At 38.0% G+C, this 27,128-nt stretch overlaps 2 protein-coding genes and 1 pseudogene across 4 annotated transcripts in view; 1 reads left to right on the top strand and 2 right to left on the bottom strand.

Moving 5' to 3' along the window:
* Positions 1 to 559: 559 nt before the first annotated feature.
* Positions 560 to 27,016, bottom strand: MASTL (microtubule associated serine/threonine kinase like). Of its 3 annotated transcripts, none has more exons than XM_055543617.1 (12): positions 26,690 to 27,016; positions 20,590 to 20,727; positions 18,578 to 18,717; positions 17,774 to 17,862; positions 15,897 to 16,003; positions 15,553 to 15,703; positions 13,842 to 14,014; positions 11,754 to 12,893; positions 10,565 to 10,706; positions 7,087 to 7,200; positions 6,882 to 6,983; positions 560 to 707 (listed from the first exon to the last, which is right to left on the bottom strand). In XM_055543617.1, the coding sequence occupies exons 1-12, from the start codon at positions 26,873 to 26,875 to the stop codon at positions 670 to 672; spliced, it is 2,520 nt and encodes an 839-aa protein (XP_055399592.1). In that variant the 5' UTR covers positions 26,876 to 27,016; the 3' UTR covers positions 560 to 669. The 3 variants fall into 3 exon arrangements, with proteins under 3 accessions (XP_055399592.1, XP_055399590.1, XP_055399591.1); XM_055543615.1 differs by lacking the exon at positions 560 to 707 and adding an exon at positions 3,578 to 4,167; XM_055543616.1 differs by lacking the exon at positions 560 to 707 and adding an exon at positions 3,578 to 4,167 and having other exon boundaries at positions 10,565 to 10,703.
* Positions 23,145 to 24,052, bottom strand: LOC129625377 (chromobox protein homolog 3-like; annotated as a pseudogene).
* YME1L1 (YME1 like 1 ATPase) overlaps positions 27,005 to 27,128 on the top strand; it is a 30,308-nt gene continuing 30,184 nt past the window's right edge. The window contains exon 1 of the mRNA XM_055543619.1: positions 27,005 to 27,128. The gene's annotated coding sequence lies outside the window, so the exon portion shown is untranslated.

Raw genomic sequence — 27,128 nt, 5'->3', positions numbered from 1 at the left:
CTTAGCTATACAATGTGAATGAAAATATCTCATAGGGTTAATATATGTATAAAGTACATAGATAAGATATAGTTCAGGATATAGTAAATGCTTTTAAATTGATAGCTACCATGATGATAGTAATATTGGGTTGGCCAAAAAGTTCATTTGAGTTTTTCCATAAGATCTTATGTATCAATATATTACACCAATAATTGGGTTATTATTTCACTATATTACATAAAAATCCAAATCCCTTTTGCGGAGATAGGCACTGGTAATGTTGGTGCAAATGTACCACATTTTTTTTTTTTCTTTTTAACAATAGCTAGTTGTTTCATTATCCTCTGGTTACTCTTCCTTCCCTTAAAAAGTGTCATAGATTTCTGCTCTGGAGGCAACTACTTTCAGCACTTCTGGCTGTTTGGAACTTAGCTCCAAGGTTCTAGATGTGTGAACTGCTACTTTTTGATACTTCTGTTTTGGGAATTATCTGTTTACTTCCACCTACTGAAAATGGAAGCTTTTTTTCCCCCCCTCCCTTTGCACAGCTCATGTGTAAACAATTTACTGTTTATCACTTTGTTTCCTAAGGAAAAAAGATACAGATGAACCTGTAATGGAAGGGATGCAGGAAGTGGCGTGGAGCTTCTCTAGCGGCACCATTCTCCCAGTGCCTCCTTGTGGTCATCAATGAGAATGCAGGGTGGGGCAGAAAATTACATTCTCTAGAGAAAGGAAACAGAGTTAATGTTTGATATTGCGTATGTGACTAAGCCTCCATCAGAACCCCCCAAGTACAGGGTTCAGAGAGCTGCTCTGCATGCAGGATCTTAGTTCCCCAACCAAGGATGAAAACCTTGCCCCCTGCAGTGGAAGCTCAGAGTCTTAACCACTGGACCTCCAGGGAAGTCCCAGAAAATTCCAAGCTTCTAATCATGGCTGGCTCTTTCTGGTGACCCCCCTCCCCCCACCCTCTGCTCCCCCCATCCAGAAGCCCACCCAGAGTCACCTCATTAGAACAAAAGGCACTGCTATCACCCAGGAAATCCCAAGGGATTTAGGAGCCCTGGGTGAGGAATCAGGGCCAAAGATCAAATATGAGAACAACAACAACAAAATGCTCCTGGTGCTCTTATCACTTTGGAGATTAAAAGGTTTTAGGAACTCTGTGCTGGGAATAAGAGGCAGAGACCAATAGATGTATCTTCTATTATCTCTTACCAGCCTTTTTTCTCTTTGGATGCTTGCAGTATGTTTTTTCCTGTGTCTGAAATGTCACTGTGTTATATAACTTGGTATGTACAAGAAAGGTATTGGCTACAATGCTGCTGTGTAATAAACAGGCTCAGAACTCCTATTCTTTCACCCTCCTCATCCCATCCATCAGTAAGTCCTGTTGATTCTACCTCTAAAATTGTCTTGAATCCAGATGGGCTGGTTCAATAGCCTTCTGTTCAGTCTCCCTCCTTTAAACATTGCCCTGACCCTTCCACTTTACAGTTAGAATGACCCACACACGGCTGGCATGGTATTAACTGAAAGGAGGCCTGGTATTAACTGAAAGGAGGCCAGGTGGAAACGGTAAATATTTGCACAGTCTTTTGGACTCTGAGTCTGTTTGGAACTGGTTAAAAATAAGATGGTTCTTCCTGACAAATAAGAGTGACCAGACCTGAAAATGGTCTTCAAGATGTTTTGGAGAATAATAGCAGAGTTTTATACAGCGACTATTTCCCAAACCCCAAATTAAGACAAATATTCTGAGTAGTAGGGTACTTAGGGCCATAGTGATCATTTATTAAACACCATTTAATGTACTTAACATGTTATTTGAGTCTGTACTTGGTATTTATGTACTTTGTGTTATTTGATTCTGACAGAGGTACACCAAAGTAAATGCATTTTCTGTATTTGTTTAACAATTAGTGGAAGTGGGGAGAAAATTATTTTTAATTAATAAAAATTATACACAGTAATGGATGCACAGATTTCTACTGGCAGAGCAATCTGTGTTCTTTAAAGACACACACATCCACACAGTTGCCAAAACACTTCCATTTTTTTTTCATTCTTGTTCTGTCTCAAGTTTTTTCTTAATGACTATCTAAACCCAGAACATCTTGACAGGTGTCTTAAAGGTTTGCATGCGTGCTAAGTTACTTCAGTCATGTCTGACTCTTTGCGACCCCATGGACTGTAGCCTACCAGGATCCTCTGTCCATGGGATTCTCCAGGCAAGAATACTGGAGTGGGTTGCCATGCCCTCCTCCAGGGGATCTTCCTGACCCAGGGATAGAACCTGTGTCTCCTGTAGCTCTTGCGTTGCAGGCAGATTCTTTACCACTGAGCCACTGGGAATCCCCAAAGGTTTAAGTTTAGATAATAAATAACTTGGTCCCAGCAGACACCATTGCAGGATGCAGAATTCCAGGTGGCCATTGCTGCACCTGCTAGGGCTGTAACAGCAAACTTTTCTTAACTTTTCCACTTACGGGCACTTCTTCTGAATTAGGTTCACTGCTCATCTCCCCTGATCTTTCAGTAAGGTTTCAAGTTCCTGGTAAGATGTCCTGGGAAGCTCCTTTCTACACAACACAGGTAGATGATTAGAGTTTAACCCACCTACAGCTTTTTACTGTGACACAGCAGTGGTTTAAACCATTTGTGCTTGATTCCAAAACCACTGTTTTTTCTACTACTTGAAAACTCCATGGGAGGATAATCTTAGCTTTTACCTAATTTAAGGGAAAGATGTAATTTACATTAAACGAAGGTTTAACAACTGTATTTTGAACATATTATTGTTAGAAAAGGTGACAATTAGGCGGATTAAACCTGGGTAGTCATTGCTAGAACAAGCTCAGTAAAACCATTAATTCATGGATTCAGTTACATGGCACCGATTATTACAGTGTCTCTTTCGCTGCAACAGTTCTAAACAGTTTTAATCTTTGTCAACTACATTAATAACAGGATGCTGATAGAAAGTAAAAACACTCGAGCCATTTTGCAAAATGAGCAACAGTATTTAATATATTAACAGAAAATTTACACATGGTACATTTAAATTTGAGTTTTTCTCTTTTGGTGGGTAAGTATGCAGAAAACCTCAATGAATTTAAGATATGACTTGTGAAGCTGAATCTTAGTGTATCTATATTGAAAAGAGTGATGTTGACAGAAAATGTATCAAAGTATGTTACAATTACATTTATTAAGTGAAAGTAAGTTATTTTTTAAAAAAAAGAATCAGGCTATTCTGGTAATGCTGCATATGTTTTAAATGAATTATTTAAAAATGTAAACCATCATGTTTTTGTTAAAATTGAACAAGCTGTTAAAATTGCTACAGTATATCTCACCTAAGCTTTCTACTACTATTTTAAAGTAATCTGTATTGTAGAGAAAGCACCAGAAGCAGCCAACGCAATGCAACTGTATTCATAGCAAAGTGAGGCAAAACCCTAATCCTTTTATTTCTCATTCCCAAAAGGAGTTTTAGTACTGAGTGAAGGAATTTTCCAGTTGCATTTTTGAGGTCACAATGATAACTTTACATGATTGCCCTCAAGACTACAGCTTTTGCAGGCAATCAAGTACAGATAAATTACAATGAAATAAAACTATATTATAATGTTTTGTTGTATTAACACCAAATGAATGGTAGACCGACATGAATAGATGAGAAAGAAAATCAAGCTCGAGGCTTACTCTTTCTCTAAAGAGGTCATATTTCTAATAGTTTTACTGAAGCATTAATTTTTATAAAGTGCAATAACAAAATAAATAAGATGAAAAAAGCTTTGAAGATCTATTTACAACTCTGGGACTAAGATAAATTACTGATTACATTCTTGATAGCCTTCTTAATGCTGTGGAAGCTGTAACACACATGAAAAGCTCACTGATCCAGGTAAAATAATGATTTTTCCTGCTTAGATCAATCTAGTACTAAGGTGTATGTAATTATGCTAGCTCATGCTATAAGGCAAGGTTAGATTAAAGGGAAAAATTTAATAGATTAAAGCTAAAGGCTAAATCCAGATACAGTCAGGTGCTGAGCATTATTCCTGGCTTCAAAATAAGATGTATCTGTTTCATCATCTGGTTGGGGTATGAAAGGCATTTTTTGATGCTGTAGATTTTCCCAGTCCACACCACTGAAGAGAGGATGATGTTTCAGCTCTTGGGAAAAAATATCAAACAAAACAATATTATGACACCATTACCAAAGTACTATTGGGTTGGCCAAAAAGATGGTCTGGGTTTCCCATTGGATGGTATGAAAAACCCAAATGAACTTGGCTAACCCAATATTTTACAGGCATCAAGGAGAGACTGTCTCACATGGACCTTGCCCTGGTTTACTATGCCCGTTTCAGAGACATTTTAAAAACATCCCTCTCTTCAACCACACGCTTCTCAACAGCACATGCTATGTTATTCTGTGTATCGCCTGGAATACGACAGGTGCCTTGTCTGAATCGGTCCAAAGAGTGAATGATGCCTGGCCTTAACAGGAGCCTCTCTTTCTCACTGCCTGTACCTGATGGAAGAATCCCACACTTCATGAGATAAGGGAACCTGGCCTACTTCCTGTTCCCCCATCACTGATCTTAAGTGATTAATGCCCCACTTCTTATTTCAAGGCCTTGCTGACTGCTTGGAGCTCAGCATCGCCCGCCTACATCACTTCAGCAGGAAGGTCATCCTCCACTCCCACGCTGTCTTCCCTGTGCTCCATCCTTATCCTTCCTGCTAATTTCAGCATACACATGGATGACACTTCTGACACATTCTTTCTCTTCCCAGTTCTTTGATTTCGCTAACTTTCATCTCTACAACACACTGGCCACCCAGCAGTATGGCCACATCCGAGTCTATGGCTTCCACTTACAAAATCACATCTTCACTACATTTTCCTCTGTCGACTAAAATAAGAATTTACTTTTTTGGTCACACAGGTATTCAGTTGGTAGACATAGGTCCCCTCTCCTCAACTATTCACTTCATCAGGCAACAGTAAAGATGGCCAAAAAAAAAAAAAAGTGTCAAGGCAGTATGCAAACCAAAAGAGCAATCAAATTTAAGGAAAATATCAGAAGATGACTACGCAGACAGTAGGGAATTGTGTGTCTGTGCTGGGGCTAGTGGGTTGGAAAAACAGTATGTGTATATGTTGGATTTACCATAAACTAAAAGACTGGTAGGAAAAAGGATAAAATAGCAACAGTAATTCACATTTAGAGAATTTGTCTCAACTGTTCAAAATAAATAACTGAGCATTGGTTACTTTAGAGTTACTTGTAATATTGGATGTGATATGATGTTTCATGATTCTCTCATTGTATCTCTTTATTTAAGCTGCATCTGCAAAGGAAGTCTAATCTAGGTTAAGATTAACTAAACTGAAGAATAACCCTGTCTGCTTTACTAGGTCAACTATTCATTGAACAAATGAACAGTATCTGAGGTCTGGTAAGAATGTGCTAAGCAAATTACTAAACAACGGTTTCACAACTTTGTTATGACTGACATTTGGGACCAGATAATTTTCTGTTGTAGGGACTGCCTTGAGCACTGTAGAATGCTGAGTGAACCCGTGGCCTCTACCTACCAGATGACCCCAAATGCTGTGACAACCCAGAAATGTCTCCAGACAACACCAAATGTCCTCTGGGGAGCAAAACCATTCCAGAGGAGAACTGTTGCGCTAAAGCAGTTTTTAATTTTCATTATTACTATTTTTTGGTCACACTATGTGGCATGCAAGATCTTAGTTCCCCGACCAGGGACTGAACCCGTGGCCCCTGTAGTGGAAGCTTGGAGTCTTAACCTCTGGACCACCAGGGAAGTCCCTTAAAGCAATTTTCAGAGCTCAGTTTTCAAATGTCTGCATCCTCACTTTACACTGGTGTTTGCTCAAATTCCACTTGTCAGAAATCTTCATGAGCATCCAGTCTAAAAAATAAATCTCTTGCCTTCACTTTATACCCTCTCTGCTTTCTCTCTTTGTGTAGTTACTACTGGATGGCGTTATGATTGTATTTGTCTACTTCTTGTTTTTTCACTAGAATGTAGTTCTAGAACTTAAGCACAGGAGTTGCAGTCTGGTTCATCCCCAGGTTACCTCCAGTGCCTCAGATAACAACAGTGACACCTAGAAGTCACTCTATAGGGTTTGCTGATCTGATTAGAGGGAAAACTAGAAGTTGATACAAATGACATACTGCTAAAGTCCATTTTCCCAATATATCATACTTCACATGGAAGTGTATTTTGAGACATAAGTGCTTAGCCGTCTCTAATCTATACTGTGTGACAAAAAGAATTTTAAGGCAACTGCTAATGAGATTTACTGGAGTTTCAAAATTGGAGTTTAAAATTAATTCGAGTTTCCAGCACTGGAAAAAACCTTTGAATGGGTCATGATGAGCCCATTTTGTCTTCTTTGAGGCATCTTAGCTGTGAAGATAATGCAACAAGGAGCCAGAGTACATAAAAATACTTGTCAATCAATAATGATGTCAGAAATGAAGCAGTAAGAAATCATAGAACAGGAAGTTTCGACTAAAAGAATTTCCTATATTGGTTGATGGTTAACTTTATCAGGCTCTGAAAAACTTAAAGACATTGACAAGATGAGATTGTTTTGAGAACCTGCTTGAGAGTAATAAAATTCAAGACTGCATATGCACTGAATTTTAATGTTCTGAATAAGGACAAATATATCAATGAATACTGAGAGGGCAAAAATAAACTGAAAGTTTAAAATCAACTGAGTTTAGCTGTGAGACTATCAGTAGTAGTATATTAGAACTTGATGTTATTAACATTCATCCCTGAAGCAAATCAAGGGTAAGAGTCACCATGGTTGGGCGACTAACTCCAAACCTTACCTTTCATTCCTGCTCTCTTTGTGTCGTCAATGGTTAAGAGTATGTCCACAGCACTTTGAGCATTATCAGATAACTTTTCTTCACCTTCAGGCCAAGGGATATCTACAAATACAAATTAACATGTTCATCATTGGTCAAAGGAACAATACACAGAGATAAATGAGATAAATGAATCTATCTTCATAGATAGAAGAAAAAGAATCACCTCTTTTCAGAATATTCTGGAATACTTGCTGCGGTGTTTCATCATTGAAAGGGGGAATTCCTGTTAGAAACTCAAACAAGCAAACTCCAAGGGCCCACCAGTCTACTGCAGGACCTGGAATTTAAGAGGAAGCAGCTGAACTTGCAAGCATTTTCTACAAATGTTTGATCAACTAAAACATTAATATGTTTTTATCTGGGCACAATGAAGGCCCAAAGACTGACTTCCTAAGGTTTTCCTCTGGCTCTTTAAGGTATAAAACCCCAAATTACCTTCCTTTAGGCAGTGTGGTAATTATCTTCTTGGAAAACAGTAGTTTTGTTATTTTTATTTATTAAAAAAATTTTTTTGCCATACCATGTGGCATCCAGTATCCTAGTTCCCCAACCAGGGATTGAACCTGTACCCCCTGCATTTGGCAGTGCAGAGTCAACCCCTGGACCTCCAGGGAAGTCCTGAATATAGATTAACAATTAATGTGGCTATTAAAAAAAAAAAGTTAAAGTTATCTTTTGCCATTTATTAATTACTTCCAATATTCTGGAGACTTATTTGTGCTAAATCCTAAAACACAACGAAGAAATGGATTTAATCTAAAAGTTATTCTTTAAAATTAGAATACTCCTCAGTTTCAGATCAGGAAATAATAACATTCGGATGATTCTGTATCTACTTGTTTTACAAAGGAATGAGATGAGGTAGTAATATTAATGCTAACTGGAGGATAACCTGGTGACTAGGGAAGCCTTACTTACAGGGTGTTTTAATGTTGCTATACTCTTTTTAAGGACAGAGGGGGACAAATTAGTTTAACAACAACAAAAAAACATTTAGACTATAGTTTGAGGAGGGAATTAGAAGTTAAGTCTTAATAAGTAGATAAAACTGACTTCTAAATAAAACCTTCAATGAAAGCATCATTTCTATACAAAGATTTTTTTTATTTTTATTTTTTTGGCTGTGTCATGAGGCTTGTGGGATCTTAGTTCCCCAATCAGAGACTGAACCCAGGCTTTGTCAGTGAAAGCACTAAGTCCTAACCACTAGACCACCAGGGCATTCCCTACAAAGATTTTTTTTAGATGTTTATTTTAAACAAGGCCTTATAATCTGGTTACTTTTGCTTAGTTATGTCTACGAATGAACAAAACGTTTCCTAAGCGTAAGTTAATTTCAGTCCAAAAACGATTAACTTCAATATAAATTTAGAGTTGAGATTCTAGTCTAGAACTAATTTGTCTGAAAATTAACTCTTTAAAGTCAGTTTCACAAAATTTACTACTGTGGTTAAGCAAATACCATTTCATTTTAAAACAAGTAGAAAAACAAACAAAAAAGCCTCTAAAACAAAAAGCAATAGAAAAGTGTTGTGGAATCTGCCATTAGAAAAAATAATTGCATGCATTTAGAATACCTTTCCATTTGCAAGCCACATGATCCCATTTTTCCTATGGAACACAAGGTACAAACAGTCTATAGGCTTCTATCTCTATTGTAATCACTATAAAAACACACAAACCACCTCCATTAGTAGGCCTTTTAAGCAGCACTGAGAAAGAATTATTTCAACAGATTAGATAACCAAATATAGGAAAGTAGGAGGAAATCAGGAAAAACCCTGCATTTTAATTTACTTAGGTTAGAAATTAGGACCCTTTTGCCAGCTCAGCCAAAAATGTACTCATGTCAGAAAATACATGACTTCTCCATGGATATGTCATACATACCCATATACTTGAGTCAGAGTCTAAAAAGATCACATATTGTGATATATTATCAATTATATAATAAATAGCTAGAACTATAGAACAAAGTTGTTTTACATGATTGGCTTTCTAGTTTAAAATCCACGTCTGTAATTTGTATGTTAATACTGTTAATTCCTCTCTGTTTTCTAATAATAATGGAATGGAAAGCTTAGAAAATTCAAGCCCTTTTGTAGCTATTAACTTTAATATTTTTATCAAGCCTATTTCTTCAGTTGAAATAAAAAAAATTCCACATGCCGACACTTGTTTTCACAGAGAAGAGAAATCTCTCTGGATGTCTTCTTGCTCAGAAGACAGTTCATTTTTGTATTTCATGGGATAAAGATAAACATGTACATGCTGTGTGCATGCTAAGTTACTCAGTCATGTCTGACTCTTTGTCACCCCATGGACTGTAGCCCACCAGGCTCCTCTGTCGATGGGATTCTCCAGGCAAGAATACTGGAGTGGGTTGTCGTGCCCTTCTCCAGAGGATCTTCCCGACCCAGGGTTCGAACCTGTGTCTCTTACATCTCCTGCATTGGCAGCCAGGTTCATTACCACTAGCGCCACCTAGGAAGCTCATTTTGTATTTCATAAGTGAGCTTAAATTAAGAAAAATTTTTCATGCAATGTGATCTAGTTAGACTTTGACTGTTCAGATAAATGTGCTTTGCCACGTTCCTTTATGCAGAAATTCACTCACCTGAAGTCAGAAATCCTGCATGTAAGAAAACAGGAGTTAGGTACATTGTTTGAAAGTTATAAGTTCATTATTATGTCATTTATTGAACTAGAAACCAGGTAGTGTGCCTGATACAAGAGATAACAGATGAAGAAGAGAGCTTATCCCAAGTAGAAAACAGCCTACTCTGGGAGCAATAATTCAGGTAATTTTACTACAAATATAAGAGAGCTGAAACAAGCATATGTATTAAAAGAAGAAGCTATGGAAACTCAGGCTGGGGTCCCTAACTCCCCTTAGTAGTTGGAGAGCAGGGAACTGTTATTGTTGTCTTTAAAATGATAAATTGCTCTCTATTATTTATTTTTGAAACTATGTGTCAAGTTACTTTTATGGGAAATAAAAATTTTAGAACATTTCACTAGCTACCTATGATAAATAAAAATCTTGCCACTAAAAGAGTGGCAAGATTTTATCAAGTAAACCTTGCCATCTGAGGTTTCCATTCATACTGTATTGATTTGAGAAAATGTACAAATGATAATATAGGAAATGAGCTAGCAATGCTGTGACTTAGCAAAAGGGACAATGTCCAAAAACTAGTTAAGTGCCCAGAGGAACTTTTATTTCTGAGTTGCTTTTTGAGGGATGGTTCCTCTCTGGCTGGACCCCTCTGGTGAGGGTATAGTGAGTGCAGGCTCTGAACAGGAAGAGGCATCTGCAGACTGAACGAAGCGCAGGACCAATTTTGTATTCCTGAAACCAGATAAGAATAGACCTGGGAAGACATTTAGAACAAAGACAGTAGAGGGGGTGGAAGGTGGGGCTTCTCTGGGTCACTGAGACTAAACCAGCAGGCTGAGGATGAATGGCTGTGTGTCTTTATTTACTATAATAAACGCCATGTATGTGAGAAAAAGAGTACTGCACGATCTCATCTTGTTTTACCTTAGGCAATCTAAGTTCCAAAGAAATTTATAACAATTTATCTCAAAAGAAACTATAATGATAGATACTTCAAAAATTCAAGACGCGTGCGCCTTACCATGGGCCCTGGCTAACAGCAACTCGGGTGCGAGGTAGTCTGGCGTTCCCAGGATTCGCCCATCGTCCACTGGGGCTGCCCCTCTTCTCACACTCTTTGGAGTTCGGTATGGAGTTTCTGATTTGACCTGATTTGGGGTCTGCTAATTTCAAGAGTTTAAGGCACAATAAATACCTTCATTCCTTTCACAGTGAACAGAAATGCTTACACCAAAGAAAAGCAAGGCTGCTGGGCATGAAAAATAGTCAAATCCTTGATCAGCTTTGGAGATGGTCTCAGAACTAATTATGAAACGTCCACTTAAAAAATCCTAATGATAATAATGCAATTCAACTGCTTAGCTAACATCAGTTATTTCAATAAGATCTGGATATGCAAGAAACAATGAAAAAAATCCATGAGAAAAATTTTTTCATAGGATGGATCAATACAAGCTTACAAAGTGTCCTGGAGGGAGGCTACAGCTGAAAAATGATTGGATTACTAGGACAATGCATAAGATGGAACTATATGCAAAAACCTTTGGTGCCAATCGGCATTTATGTTTTTAAGATATTTTGTTGTCTCACAAGGACTCTGTTGGACCAGCAGGACAGGTGCAGACACAGGCTCTGAAGGTAAGAATTTCTAAGTCCCTCACTAAGCTCTAAATAGAAAACTCAAGCCTTGTAACCCTACATTCAAGGTGTGCACTTTCTATATTAAGATGTCTCTCCAAAGGAAGAAAAAAAAAGAAACTTTGGGTTTTAAAAGATAATGGTTTAGGGGGAAAAAAAAATTTTATTTTTCAACTCTCTTCTACAAAGAAAAGAGATCATCTAAATATGTTCTTAGAAGGCAGTAAAGTAGATGGATTTTAATTTTGTATCTCAGAGTTACTGTGATCAAGTGAAAATGTGATTGTAAATATGTAAACATGTGAAATGTAAATATGTGAAAGTATGCAGGATAATACAAATGAAGGAGGCACTGGAATTAAAAATGCTAAACACTGCTACCCGCTTCATCTTTCTGTAAAACCTCCACAGAGCCACAGATTCCCAATAAGCAGAATAAGACCATTTGATTAATATTATATAGTCCAGCTGATAGGTCAGTGTCATAGTTTATTTTTTTAAAATCTAGAGGACCACACATTAGCAAGTGATAACACACCTGATACAGCATGGAGTGTCCAGTGGTAACATACCTGATATGGCATGTCGGATCTTTCTTTCTGAGTAGGGGTGATAGCCGTGGGATATGACCCACTATAGGCACACGAAACATCCATCATATCTAAAGAAGTGATGCTCATCTTAGAAGGTTCAGAGCTATTGGAAGCATTAATGTGACTGTTAAAACTCCGAAATGCCACAGCATTTCTTTTAGAGGTTAATGGTTTTAAGACCTCTGAAGGAGCCAACATTTTTTGGTTGCTGTCTTGGATGGTAGGGCACTCAACACCTTTTGGCAAGGTACTTTCTTGGCAGCTGGGTGATACAGGAAGTAGGTCTTCAATATTTGATTCTTCCAAAGAGGATTCTTTGATGTTTTTATCTGGATCTAAAGACTGCCCTCCTAACGGACTTTCCATGATGGAAATTCCAGGAAAAGATGAATCGGAGTCCATGTGAATACTTTTAGGAGTTCTATCACCATCAGAACACAGGAAACTAGAACTTAAGTAGTCCTTCTTACTATTCTTGTCACAATCGTCATCCAGCTCACACATAAGGTTTTTCTCTATCATTGGGACAGGTGATTTTTCTGGGGTTTGGTGTTTATCAGTAAAAGAATTGCCCACATTCTCCTTATTCACACAGTCATTTTGCTGATCTCTGTATACCAACAGCTTAAGGTCCTGGACTTCAAATGTGAAGCCTGTCCTTTGAGTTGCATAACAATCTCTCATTTCATTACTACACTCATACTCGAAGCAACTTTTTTTATTTGGTATAATTCCCTGACGAGGACTGGAGTCAACTAATTCGAAAATTCTTTTACAACTTCTTTTCCCAAGGTGCTCTTCAGTCATCCCACCAGAATCCACAGCCCGCTGATTTGACTCATGGAAACAAGACTGGCTTGTGTCAGCAGTCATGTTGATATTATTTACATCTAGTTCTCTTGCTTCCCAAGAAACTTCCCCTGAAGAACATTTTTTAGCAAGGTTAACATAAGAGTTTCCAGCGGCAGACACGACACTGCTGTTATGAATGGGAGAAAGAGCTAACTCAAGATCCCTTTCATTGAAACTTTTGGTCTCCATGGCATCCACAGATTTTGTGCATAAAGGCTTTTCAACTGTATTCCAACTCATCATCGTAGAGCCTGCTGCATCACTTTCCTAAGAGGGAGGAAAAAACACTTTAAAAATTAGGGGACTTCCCTGGTGGCCCAGTGATTAGGACTTAGCCACTGTAATGAAGAAAATCATATTACTGAGACTAAGGAGCAAATAGAGTCCAATTTATTTTATCAAGTGGAAAGATTTTTTCCTTTGGGTATGAATATAATTCTAATCTAACATTTTATCTGCATTCTATATAGAAAAGGTTATCACATTTTTAGTTCCTCTCAGCTTTAATAGCTTTTAAAAGCCCAGAATAGAATACATAAATTAAGTAAAATAACTTTCAGTATCTGTTCACTTGGCAAGCAATCTCCTTAGAATAGACACTTTTAAAGACACATCTGCATCATCTTTGTGGTCTAGAAGTTATTTCTGATTCAGAAGAGTTACCATTCCATTAAGTGATAAACTGGCAGTAAACAGTTATAGAAGGAGGTAGTATAAGTTATAAAATAAGACAAAGGTTAAAAAAACTCAACAATCTAATGTCTGTGTTTGGGTAGAGAATTTTAAAAAAGAATTCCATCTAGATGCCTAGAAGCCAAACATTTACCACTAATATATTGCAAAAATTAAAAAATTGGAGGACTTCCCTTGTGAACCAGTGATTAAGACTCCATGCTTCCAATATAGGGATCATGAGTTTGATCTCTGATTGGGGAACTAAGACCCCCACATACCTCGCAGTATGACCAAAACATAAATTAAAAAAAAAAATTTAAAAAAAATTGTAATCTCATATACTGAACAAGAATAATTTCACATTTGAATGAGAAATGAAATACTGCAAAAGAATTTGACAGAATATACAGGAAAATGAAGAGTCTCTTCACTGCTGTTCACATAACGATTTCATGTCCTTACAGAACTTGTATGAAAAGGTGTCAAGTGTTTCTATCATCACACGCAGTTGGTTCTGGGTAAGGTGAGCGGCACTCTGACCTGGCAATCCTTTTCCCATCTGGGACTGCTGTGGCACTCGGATTCCACGCTGGATATGAAGGTATGGGATGGACTGCTGGTGCTGGATGTTGCCAGCCTCTTCCGAGACTGGAGGAGGTGGGAAGTGAGACACTTCACAGGCATCCCGGGGTGGGAGGCAACCATTTCAGGACCTGTGGGGAAGAGAAAACGCCGAGGCTTACTTATGTCACATCTTTCCTACTTCCCTGCGAATCCTGAATCTTTACAGGTAATTGGGTTAAGTAAGTAGTAAGTAAATATTTAGTATCAGAACTATTTCTATGTAAAAATTATCTCATCTACAAGGATAGCTTCAGGCTGTTTTGACAAATAAGTACTGTTCTGAAAGTTAATAGACAAACCTCTCAATATTTATAAAGTAGAAATCAGGACAGGGAGCAAATTTATAATTAGGAGAAAATTCATTTTGAATATCCATTATCCAATTTGAAACTTTTTTCGATGAAGGTTCATTACTGAGGGGCTAAATCTGGATGTGCTAAAAGGCTGGAATATGACTACTCTTAATCAATTCAATTTGTATTTAGTTAAAACCAGAGCTTTATTTTAATGTTGAGGTTTACATGCTTACCAGTGTAGAATTATATACATCCATAGGGACTTCTTTATACTACTGGGTAAAAGAAATAATAGTGACTTTGCTAAGTGTGAGCCAGTGCCAGAAAGCAGCACCATCTATATAATACAAGTTCCTGTATCTTATAAACAACTAATGATGCTAAAACTTTTTGCTCCTGAACTTAAAGTGAGACTCTTTTGTTCTCATTTGTAAAAAGGAGGCAATTCTTCCTTTTGGTCTATCTATCCATCCAAGAGATATACAGAATTGAGGACCAAATTCACAACAAAGTAGCATCTATGAAAACAACAAACACTAATTACTCCAGAGGATCATTATTCACATTTCTAAGATGAAGAAAATAACGCATGCACAGAACTAAACTGTCCACTGTTGATAAGTTAGAGGGTGAGGTTAACTGCCATACAGATTTTCCACTTGCTTCCTTTACTTTTGACTTTTGTCTTTTACTGTGTAATAACTAAAACTATATCATCTTGACTTTATTTCAGAACCTTTTAGAAATCATTTTATAAAGGCACACAGTATTACTATATCTTCTCCACTAAGATTTCCATAGACTCAGTACAGTGAAATTCACCCAATGATCATCACAGTGTTGCAGCTAATTGAAAAATTAGCTTGACATTTTATTTTGTTGATGTAAAGATCTGCAACAGGGACTTCCCTGGTGGTCCAGTGGTTAGGAATCCACCTTGCAATGGACGGTACACCAGTTCGATCCCTGGTCCAGGAAGGTCCCACAAGCTGTGGAGCAACTAAGCGAGGGCTCTAGAGCCTGCGCTCGGCAACAAGAAAAGCCACCGCAATGAGAAGCCCACACACCGCAACTACAGAGTAACCTCAGCTCACTGCAACCAGAGAAAGCCTGTGCATAACATTGAAGACCCAGTGCAGCCAACAACAACAACAAAGATCTGCAATAACCCCGGTCAGAATGGCACTTGGGTGACAAAACAGAGGAAATCCACAGGCTATTTGAATGTCTGCATTTCAAAATTGCTGATACTCAGAATTTTAAAATGGTAAAATACTTTGTTCCTCAAGGGCACATTCAATGGAGTATACTACCTTTTCTTTTATACTCACGTGATTTTAGTAGCTTGCTAGAATAAGGAGTTGTGTCCTTTTGATCTACGGACATAGGACAAGTTAGTCCTTGAGAAAGTGGTGATGTTTCAGATACTTGAGTGGAAAGAACATTTGCAGAGTCGTGATTTTCTTCTGCAACTGGTGTGTGCTATGAAAAAGAGGAAGACAAAAACAAATGCTACGATTTGTTGTCACAAAAACACCACCTAAATGCACAGACTGTTTTGACATCTAGGTAGATGAACTGCTGAAGTAATGCAACATGCTTAATATTTGAATTCGTGTAAATGGCAATCATGTTAGGGCATATCATGTGAGTTTTTTTCTTATCGAGTACTTACAAAACCCAAAGAGCTGATGAGAGATAATACTTGTCCTGGGGTTCTTGAATAATCCTGTCTAGGTTTCGCCATGGATGGTGTTGTAAGAATATCCATCATGTTGATATCTATGTATGGAAAGAAGAGTATATGATATTCTTTTAAAACTTTAACTGTCATTGACTAAAGTCAACAATTATTTGTTCTGGACTTTGCCCCAATTTCCACATTATTAACATCAACTACAAAGTTGGCTTGTGCAAGACAAACACAGCCAGGAAAACCATCATGCTATACAGTTAACACGTAGAACTAACCAGACAAGAGAAAGACAAATACCATATGCTTTCTCTATATATAGAATTTAAAAAACAAAACAAAAAATCAAGCTCATAGATACAGAGAATTGATTTGTGGTTGCCAGAGGTGGGATTAAGGGTTGGAAGAAATGGATGAAAGGGGTCAAAAGGTAAAAATAAATAAATAATAAAAATAAATTAAAAAAAAAAGAGATAAATACAAGAGTGTTACCTAACTGCCAACAAAATAATTCTTGGTAAATAAAGCATTAGAAAAGGAGGTGGCAAAAAGAAAAAAGTTAAGAAAGGAATCAATGTACTAAGAATACAAAATAAATTTCAATAACAGAATCTGAGTGACTAAACAGCAAGCAGCAGAATCAATTTAAGGAATTAATACAAATTATGGACCACTCATGTTAATTTACTATGTAAGCAAGATAGAAACTAATGCAGATTTTTATCAGCTTTCAATGTGTAAAACTGTAAAATGATTCAGCACTCACACATAATACTGTACAGTTTTCTTTAGATATCAAAAATAGTAAGAGAAGTGTAATACTTTGTATGTGGTGTAAGACTTTAAAATGTAGGTCAAAAGTTTGAATTTAAACTTCACTTATACCTCACACTGATGAAACTGTAAGTAAATATTAGTCGCTCAGTTGTGCCCAACTCTTTGCAACCCCATGGACTGCAGCCCACCAGGCTCCACTGTCCATGAGATTGTCCAGGCAAGGATACTGGAGTGGTTTGCCATTTCCTTCTCCAGGGGATCTTCCCAACCCAGGGTTTGAACCCAGGTCTCCTGCACTGCAGGCAGATTCTTTACTGACTGAGCTACAAGGGAAGCTTGTAGGAACTACAATAAACTTCTTTAGATATATTTTACAAATTAAAAAAATGCTACAGCAATGATTTCTTGGTTATGACTTTGAAAGCACAGGAAAAAGGCAAAAATAGACAAATGGGACTATTTCAAACCTCACCAACTTCAGAACATCAAAGAAAACAAGCAACAGAATGAAAAGACAACCTACAGAATGGGAGAAATATCTGTAAATTATTTATCTAATAAGGGGTTCATATACAGAATATAAAGACAACTACAACTCAGTAACAAAAAAAATCCAAGTAATCTAATTAAAATAGTGAATAAAAGTCTTGGATAGAAATTTTTCTAAAGAAGATATACAAATGGCCAAGAGGCTTATGAAAAGACCCTTAACATAAGTAACCAATAGAAAAATGCAAATCCAAACTACAATGAAATATTAACTTATACATGTTAGGATGACCACTATCAAAAAACAAAATAAGAAGTACTGGAAAGAATGTGGAGAAATTGGGACTCTTGCTGCACTGCTGGTCAACTGTAAAATGTAAAACTGTGTAACCACTATGAAAAATGCAGTGGAAGTTTCTCAAAAAATTAAAAATAGAATTTGGTCTATATGATCCAGTAATTCTTCTGCTGGGTACACACCCAAAGCCATTTTATTCATTTTTAACTAACAGAAAACAATATAAACTAATGAAATGTTAGTGTCTAAAATATGTTGGACTTTTAAAAAGGTACTTACTTGCTATGTTTCTTACCTCTATTTAAAGTAACTTTGGAAAGGCCAAAATCTGTTAGTTTAATATGACCTTCATTAGAAATAAGCATATTGTCTGGCTTCAAATCCCTGTACATAAAAAAGACAAGTAGCAGATAACTAAAAAAGAGCTAGGGTTGATTTTAAAATTTCCAGCAAAAAAACACAGAAAGTTAAAGAAGAATCAAACCCTATTTATTGTCTCTCATTGGTGGCTTTGACAGTACAGAAAAGAACTCTCAAAAGCAAACTTAAAAAAAAAAAAAAGCAAACTAAAATTTGAATATCTGAATATAAAAGAGTTAAATATTTAATGCTAGATTATCTTTGGCATTATTCACTAGATATTCTATTAAAATAAATTTCATTAGGTAAAATAAATTTCATTAAGTAAAATAAACCTCAAACCAGGTCAAATCATATTTACCTCTTTCTGTGAGATAAAGAGAGTGTGAGATTAAGCCTTAATCAAAAAGAGTCACTTAACCTCTCTTTGAACACAGCAAAGCATTGTAAATCAGCTGGGATTATAAACTATTGTACTTTTGCATGATGTACAGCTAAAAGAGTGGAAAAAAGAGTCAATATTCTCCACAATAAAATGGGATATCCATGGACAAAGCAACACATTCACACACGCAGGGAGATGAAAGAGTTGATGGAATTTCTAAATTCGCACAAATTACTACTAAATTTAAGATAACCCATATATTGGGGGTTATGCAAATGTCTAAGACTCAAATAGTAAATACATAATTTGATTACTTGTGCTTAAGTAATAGCTGGGAGAAAAGTCAGTCATTACCTGTGAATGATTCCATGTCTGTGAAGGTAGTCTAGAGCCAGTGCAACTTCAGATATGTATTTCACGGCCATCTCTTCATCAAAGTAGCCATAGATATGTAGAAGCGACTTGACATCTCCACCAATGAGATACTCCATTACCTGTCAAAATGAAACAGAAATACTGTTAAATAAAACCAATATGACTACTTAAAAATATCTTATTGAGCATTAATGATTATACATTTAGCATGGTTCTGTAACAGACATTTTCTTGGTGTCACTGAGTACACATAAATACCAGGTTTGTTCATGCTCCCATGCACTTTTTTTTTTCCCATACACTTTTTAAAATTTAAATTAAACTGTTCAGCCTTACCAAAAAGGTATGAAGAATAGAATAATTTCTCATGTACTCTTCATCTATTTTCACCCATCATTAGCACTTTGCCACATCTGCTTTCTTCTTCTACACATATATGAATATAACAATACTTATTTATGCTAATCATTAACATGATTATGTTACATAATAAACATAAGTTATTAACAACATTAACATAAATACATTATGTGCATGTATTTTTATGCAAATTAAATACTTTAAATAAGGCAACATTAGCAACTGGTATTAATCTTTAAAATTTTGGCTGAATAATTCGAGAATAAAGATGAAGAGGGCATGATATGTCACCACAGAATTCTTTTGCTTTCTCTTTTTTATTTTTTAAATTATGAAAGTGTACCACTGAATTCTTCATCACGTTTCTACTAACAAGGACATTCTTTTTTTTTAAATAAATGCTTTATCAAGGACATCGTCTATAAGTACAGTGTAATAAAATGCATAGAATTTAATGCTAAATAACGCTATTACCTGTTTAGTCTGTATTCAAATTTCTCTGATAATTCCATATTGTTCCTGACGGCCTCTCTCCTCGTCCCTCATTCCCAGGCCAGGACCATGCATGGGATTTAGTTATCATATCTCTTTAGTCTCCTTTAATTTGGAATAATTTTTCTTCTTTTTATTTGCGGGAGAGGGGGTGGGACTGGGAGTGGGGCACAGAATGGTCTTTCACAACATCTGATTATTTCCTCACGAACCTCTACAACTTGGAAGTGAAAATACCTGCCATCCTCACCTCTTCCTGCCCCCTACCCAAATTCCTCATTAGAATTAAGAGTGTAAGCTGTCATGTTCAGTGAAAAGCAAGCAACTTGCTAAGTACATAGATCCCAAATCCAGCACTTCCTAGTATCTTTTCCTTATTACCCATCAAACTTTATATAGTGTTTCTATTATGCATCCTTTACTTAGGAAATATTTTTAGCACTATGTGCCACACACTGTTCTACAAGGTTTATATCAACCTATTGGAACTTCATAACAACCTTTGAGGTAGGTACTATTGTTATCCCCACCTTGCAGAGGGGAAAACTGAGGCATGATGGTTCATTTTATGCATCAAATTGGCTAAGCCATGACACCCAGATATTTGGTCAAACACCAATCTAAATGTTGCTGTTAAGGTATTTTTTACGTGAGATAAACATCTCAACCATTAGACTCTGCGTAAAAGCTGATTATCCTCCATCATGTGGGAGAGCCTTAACCAATCAGCTGAAGGCCTGGAGAGAAAAAAGTTTGAGGGGTCCTGTCTTTCTCCTCCAAAGAGGAGGGAATTCTGCCTCTTCACTGCCTTTGGGCTTGTGCTGCAACATCAAATTTTTGCTAGGTCTACAGCCTGTCAGCCTACCCCAGAGATTTTGGACTTGCCGTTGCCACAACCATGAAGGACAATTCCCTAAAGTAAATCCCCCTGTTATACACACAGACACAGACACCCTATTGTTCTTTTTCCCTGAAGAACCTTAATAAATAGAACTGGTAAGGTAACTTGGCCAAGGTCATAAAGCTAGTAAGTTCAACAGCTGGAATTCAAACCTAGGTACTCTGAACCCAAAGACAGTAATTCTTAAGTCACTGGGTTTAGTGGCTCCTGAATGAAGAAAAACATGTCATTTACTCACCAAGTAGACGTTGTTTGCTGACTGCAGGGAATAGTACAAATGGACAATGAAAGGACTTTTGCTTAGGGCCAGCGCGTCCCTCTCAGCTTGTACTTGATGAGTCATATTTTTGTTGATCATGTCTGCCTTTTTGACAACCTGTAGTACATAATGTGACAACAGACAGATAGTTTTATTTTTTATCGCAGAGTGGTCTCAGGTTTCCAAGTTTCCACCATGAAAACAACCAGAGAGAAAGCATGGACATGTTGTTTGGCCCTCACACTGCCAGCAGGAAACTCTGCTAGGAAAACAGCTAGTGAAAATAAAACCTTCTTTAACATGGAACCTCTCATCTTGGTATCAAGTGGTAAAAGTATCACATCCTTTTTGAGAAGGAAAAAGATGTAAGCAAATGCTCCCCGTCTACCCTACCAGTAAGTAGAAAATAAATTCTGTTCTGCTGTTCTTGGCTTCCCTGGTGGCTTAGAGGATAAAGCGTCTGCCTTCAATGAGGAAGACCAGGGTTCAATCCCTGGATCGGGAAGATTCCCTGGAGAAGGAAATGGCAACCCACTCCAGTATTCTTGCATGAAGAATCTCATGGACGGAGGAGCCTGGTAGGCTACAGTCCACGGGGTCGCAAAGAGTCAGACATGACTGAGTGACTTCACTTCACTTCTTCACTTCTGCTGTTCTTACAAGTCATAAAATAGTTCCTAATATGCTCCCAGATAATCAGGACTGTAGGGCTTCTCTGGTAGCAGAGCTGGTCAAGAATCCGCTTGAAATGCGGGAGACCTGGGTTCAATCCCTGGGTTGGGAAGATCCCCTGGAGAAAGGAATAGCTACCCACTCCAGTATTCTGGCTTGGAGAATCCATGGACGGTACAGATCATGGGGTTGCAAAGACTTGGACACGACTGAGCGACTTTTACTTAATCAGGAATGTAGGCATAGAGAAATAATTGGCCAATCCATTAAAAAATTTTTTTTGGTTCCTTGATGGATGGAAATAGAGAAAGAATGTACTTTTCTTCCCCTGGAAAAATTCTTTTTTTTTTTTTTTTTAGGAATATAAAACTATTGACCACTGTTCACCAGTATTTACAATAAAGTAAATAATATACAGCTGAATAACATTCTGATTACTACAAAGTTGTTTTTCTTGGCTTCTGCTCAACTAGTAACCCGAAATACTGAGAAAATTGAGCCTTCATGTAAGGAATGGGTTGGGGTAAAGTCTGAAAAAACATGCAGGTCAAGTGTAGATTAGAAAAGTTTGCTCACCCATTTATTCCTGTGCTGGGTCGTTTTAGTCGTGACTCTTATGAGCCCACGGACTGTAGCTCACCAGGCTCCTCTGTCCATGGGATTCTCCAGGCAAGAATACTGGACTGGGTTGCCATTTCCTTCTCCAGGGGATCTTCCTGACTCAGAGAGCCAACCCAGGTCTCCTGCACTGCAGGCAGATTCTTTACTGACTGAGCTACCAGGGAGTCTGCTTCACAGACTGGGACCAGCTAAAATGCAGGAAGCACTATAGGACAGGATGTGTGTTTACACATTCTTGGGACTTCCCTGGTAGTCCAGTGGTTAAGATTCTGCCCTTCCGCTGCAGGGGACCTGGGTTCTATCCCTAGTCAGGGAACTAAGATCCCATATGCCCTATGGACATATTCCTGTAGGGCATATTCCTGTATATGGTAAATTACCAGTATTTTAAAACTATTTGATTAGGTTTCCATGAACAAATCTGAGACATCCATATATCACAACCTTTCCTAAAGGGACTTCAATTTCTTGTAAAACAATGGTTCACCAAAAGGAACCATCAAGTGTCCACTTTATACTAAGTTTTGCTTTGCTATTTAAAACATACCAGAATTTTTCTACTTTTTTCATTTGCTTGGGGAGGTTGTTGATAGTGATAAAAGTTTTCCTTCCAGGGCTTCTGCATTTATATGCAGATTTATATGCAGATATGGATGCAGATTCTGATAGGGATGCTTTAAAAAATTACCTAATTTAAATTGCTTAATTTACCTAATTAATTACAAAACTATTTAATTTGAACGGTTAAGACTTAAGTTTTCAGTTTAAGTTGAAGGGATTTCTTATATTGCTCAAAATGATGGAATTCCAGAAACATGGGCTTATCCATGGTTATGAAAAGCTGTTGTTTAAATATATTTACCAAAACAAAAACCACCACAACAAAAAAAGCTCCCAAACAATTTACATATGTATTTTATGTATACACATACAAAAACTTAGAATGATCCTTAGGCATATATGAGTGAAATGCAAATTCTAAATTTTGATTAAGTAATGACTATGGAGATTTCCCCCAACATGGCACCCCACTCCAGTACTCTTGCCTGGAAAATCCCATGGATGGATGAGCCTGGTAGGCTGCAGTCCATGGGGTCCCTAAGAGTCGGACACGACTGAGTGACTTCACTTTCACTTTTCTCTGTCATGCATTGGAGAAGGAAATGGCAACCCACTCCAGTATTCTTGCCTGGAGAATCCCAGGGACGGCGGAGCCTGGTGGGCTTCCGTCTATGGGGTCGCACAGAGTTGGACACAACTGAAGCGACTTAGCATAGCATAGCATAGCATGGAGATTTCCCCCAACATTTAGAAAAGCTGTTCTCTAACGCTGAGGAAATAATATACTATGGTATCAAATTCTTTTCTGCTGAAGGAAGCAACTATAGAAAGCTTTTATTTGTTCAAACCAACTAGTGCTACAGACCAAAAAAACAAAACAACCCAGTGTAACTTCCCCAATACTACTTCAAAACAAACATATCAAACCTGATTTTCATTAGAATGTAGTTATTTCTTCACACTAATACATCAAAAAACCAAGACCAACATTATATATATATATATATACACACACACACACACACATATACATAAAAATCAATGCAAACAATTATTGAATCTCATCTTCTGGACAAGAATGCCAAATTAGTCTCTCTTCATAAAATTTACAATTAAAATTTGAGGACACTTCACATTTGCCTCTTTGCCAGCACCAAATCCGCTTCATTGGAATCTTTCCATTTCATGAGAAACATTAATTCTCCACTGCTGTTTGTGGCATCAATTATTCATTCTGGATCAAGACCTCTGGCAAAACCTCTTGGTTTATCAGAAGCATCTCTTTTCTTCTTTGATTTGCTATCATCAGATTCACTGTCAGACAAAGATTTTCTTTTTGTTCCATCTTTTTCTTTACCAGCTTTTTGAGAATTAAGAAATGCTTCAATTAACTCTGGACAATCTAAATTTTCTTCAGGTTCCCAAGTACTGTCTGCATCTGTAAACCCCTTCCACTTGAGGAAATACTACACCTTCTCATTCACTACACAGCAGTCCAAATTCTTCAGGTTCTGCCTCTTCAACTTTTTTACTCTTTCCAATTTGTTTCTTTCCCATTTTTTTGCAATGTAGTTTTATTGGAGGCCATTTTTTATTGCAGACTTGAAGAGCTATTATTCACCGCCTCTGAGCTTCTCTGGGTCCCGGATCTGCAGCATCTTCCGGAAAAATTCTTAAAAATGGTTAGAGTTTACTCACACTTAAGTGTCAGATGCTTTGTTACAGAAAACAACTAATTACTCTTTTTAAGTCTCAAGGTAATTGGTAGGGAAGCAAAACTATAATCTATGTTAAAATTGGAGCACTAAACTGAATAGTTAGTAACACTGAGACCAATTCTCAGGAAGATTACAAAGAAAAAAAACGCGTATTTCTTCCAAAGATTCATTAAAGCATTTAATAAAATCATCAATACACTGTAACTTCCAATTGTCGAGCCTTCCCATAAGAAAAATGAGGAAAATTGACAAAGCCAGTCTAAAACATGATTTCCTTATCATTCCATTAGACTGGAAGCTTCATGAGGGCATATTTGTTTTTGTTCACCACTGTATCCATATCCTACACAAAGTGGATATTCATAAAGACTTATGAAAAAATATACTGGCATTTTCATTTCAACAGCTAATAATGACTGCTTAGTATAACAGAAGGAAAAGCAAGAAATCTTTGGAATATGAAGTGATGGAGAATTAAGTTCAATAGGGTGGGTCTGAAAGGTTAGGAAAAGTTTGAAGGCGGGGGCTAAAGAGAAAGTGAAAGTGAAGCCCGCTCAGTTCTGTCTGACTGTGACCCCATGGACTATACAGCTCATGGAATTCTCCAGGCCAGAATACTGGAGTGGGTAGCCATTCCCTTCTCCAGGGGATCTTCCCAACCCAGGGATCGAACCCAGGTCTCCCACATTGCAGGAGGATTTTTTTTTTTACTAGCTGAGCCACAGGGAAGCCCAATGAAGGCCTGAGGAAACTCAAAAACATGTGAAGGAGGTGAAGAAAGTTGGATGCAAAAGACCATGTATTGTATGATTCCATTAATATGGAACGTCCAGAAAAGACAAACCAATAGAGATAGAAAGTTACTTGTGGCTAAGTGGGGAGACACTGCAGATAACCAAGAGACGTAGTTTTCAGGTACTGGAAATTTTCTAAAATTTTAATGTGTTAATGGTTACCCAATATTTGATTTACTAAAAACTAAGTTGTACTTTAAGAAAAAAAAGAAAGAAAAAATTAAGTCTGTATTTGGGCAAACTTGAGAATGCAATGAAAGGGGTACTAAAAATGAATATGAGACAGAATTGACAGGCAGAGTTGAGAGAGAGGATATACAGATGCAGTAGAGGAAAGTTAAAAAGACTCAAGTTCCTAGCCTGAATGATGGTGGTGTTATTACAGGGAGAGAAGAAATCCAGGAGGTGATTAGGTGGAGAGGACCATGTTCAAAGCTGGGCAAGTATAATTTTGAGGTGCTTGCTAGATATTCACACGGTAATGTCCAACAGGAAATTGAAACCAAATCAGTACTCAGTCTACTAGCTTCTCCTTTATTACTATCACTCACTCCTGAGATGTGACTAATTTGAAGCTACGAGAGTAGATGAGAATCAACAGTGGCCTGAACAGCTTCGAATACTTTGAGCTCTTGAATGCTTTGGAATGATATATACTACTGTTGGGCTTCTCGGGTAGCTCAGCTGGTAAAGAATCCACCTGCATTGCAGGAGACCCCGGTTCGATCCCTGGGTTGCAAAGATCCCCTGGAGGAGGGCATGGCAACCCACTCCAGTATTCTTGCCTGGAGAATCCCCACGGACAGAGGTACCTGGAGGGCTACAGTCCATGTGGTTGCAAAGAGTTGGACAGGACTGAGCCACTAAGCACAGCACGTGCTACTGTAAGGATAAAGGAGTGATTTAGGAATATTTCAGCTTGGTCTTTAAATAAAATTACATTCCAGATTTATAATGAAAGGCTTGAAAAGTGGGGTTTGTTTAATGATATCTTTTGGTTATACAGGTCAAAAGTTCATCTATATCATAGCATGCTTACAATAGTTAACAATATTGCATTATATATTTGAATGCTGCTAAGATAGGAGAAGGCAATGGCACCCCACTCCAGTACTGTTGCCCGGAAAATCCCATGGATGGAGGAGCCTGGTAGGCTGCAGTCCATGGGGTCGCACAGAGTCGGACCCGACTGAAGCGACTTAGCAGCAGCAAGATAAAGTTCTCATCACAAGAAAAAAATATGCAGCTGTTTCATCATGGTTAACTAGACTTATGATGATGATCGTTTCACCACATAGACAAATACGGAATCGTTCAGTTGTACACCTGAAATTGGTATGTCAATTACGCCTCAACAAAAATAGAAATGAATCTACATCAAATTGGTAGTTAAAATATAATTTGGAAATAACTATTTCTAATTTAAAGCTTCAACCTTAATCCTGGCAAAGCCCAAATTAGTAAAAAGGGTTCAGAAGTCCTAGATCTTCTAAGGTTTACGCGGTGGGAACAGAAGGGCGGGGCAGAGGCCAACAGCGACTTGCCCGCGCTGTCACCTCAAATAAGAAAATCATCTCGCGGGACCCGGAGGCTTCAGCGAGCCAGGCATCCAGTCTAGTCGCTCCAGCGGCCCTGGAGCCTGCCCAGTTCAAAGGGCGGGAAGTAGGGCCGAAGGACCAGCCTCTTTAGCTTTCTTTAATCCTCGAGTCTTACCTTCACCGCATACAACCTGTTGCCTTTCTGCCCCAGATACACCTTCCCAAAGGCGCCGCGGCTAATAGGCTTCACTATGGTGAACTCCTCGATGGAGGGAGGTCTTGGCACCGGGATCCTATTCACGCACTCTCCTGTTGCCGCGCCACCTCCACTCTCCATCTCACCGCCCACGGTGGGCTCCATCGCAGTCCGGCCCGGATGCAAGGTTCTATCACCGGGCAAGGCCCCTTCCAGAGCCGCAACTCCCGCCAACTAGGTTCAAAGTGAGGCTCCGCCCACGCCGCACGTACTCAGTGATGTCACTACGTCGCAGCCCACGCCACGCCCATCCATGCGCATCTCCGCCTCCGTCACCTGCGTTTTGCCGACGCAGAAGCCGATGGACGTGAAGGCGGGGCTTCCGGCAATTTCTTGAACCTACCACAGGCTGCCCCAG

Source organism: Bubalus kerabau, chromosome 13 (assembly GCF_029407905.1).
Source record: "Bubalus kerabau isolate K-KA32 ecotype Philippines breed swamp buffalo chromosome 13, PCC_UOA_SB_1v2, whole genome shotgun sequence".
NCBI classification, from domain to species: Eukaryota; Metazoa; Chordata; class Mammalia; order Artiodactyla; family Bovidae; genus Bubalus; species Bubalus kerabau.
The sequence above is the reverse complement of the archived record's forward strand: the minus strand, read 5'-3'. Positions and strand labels throughout refer to the sequence as shown.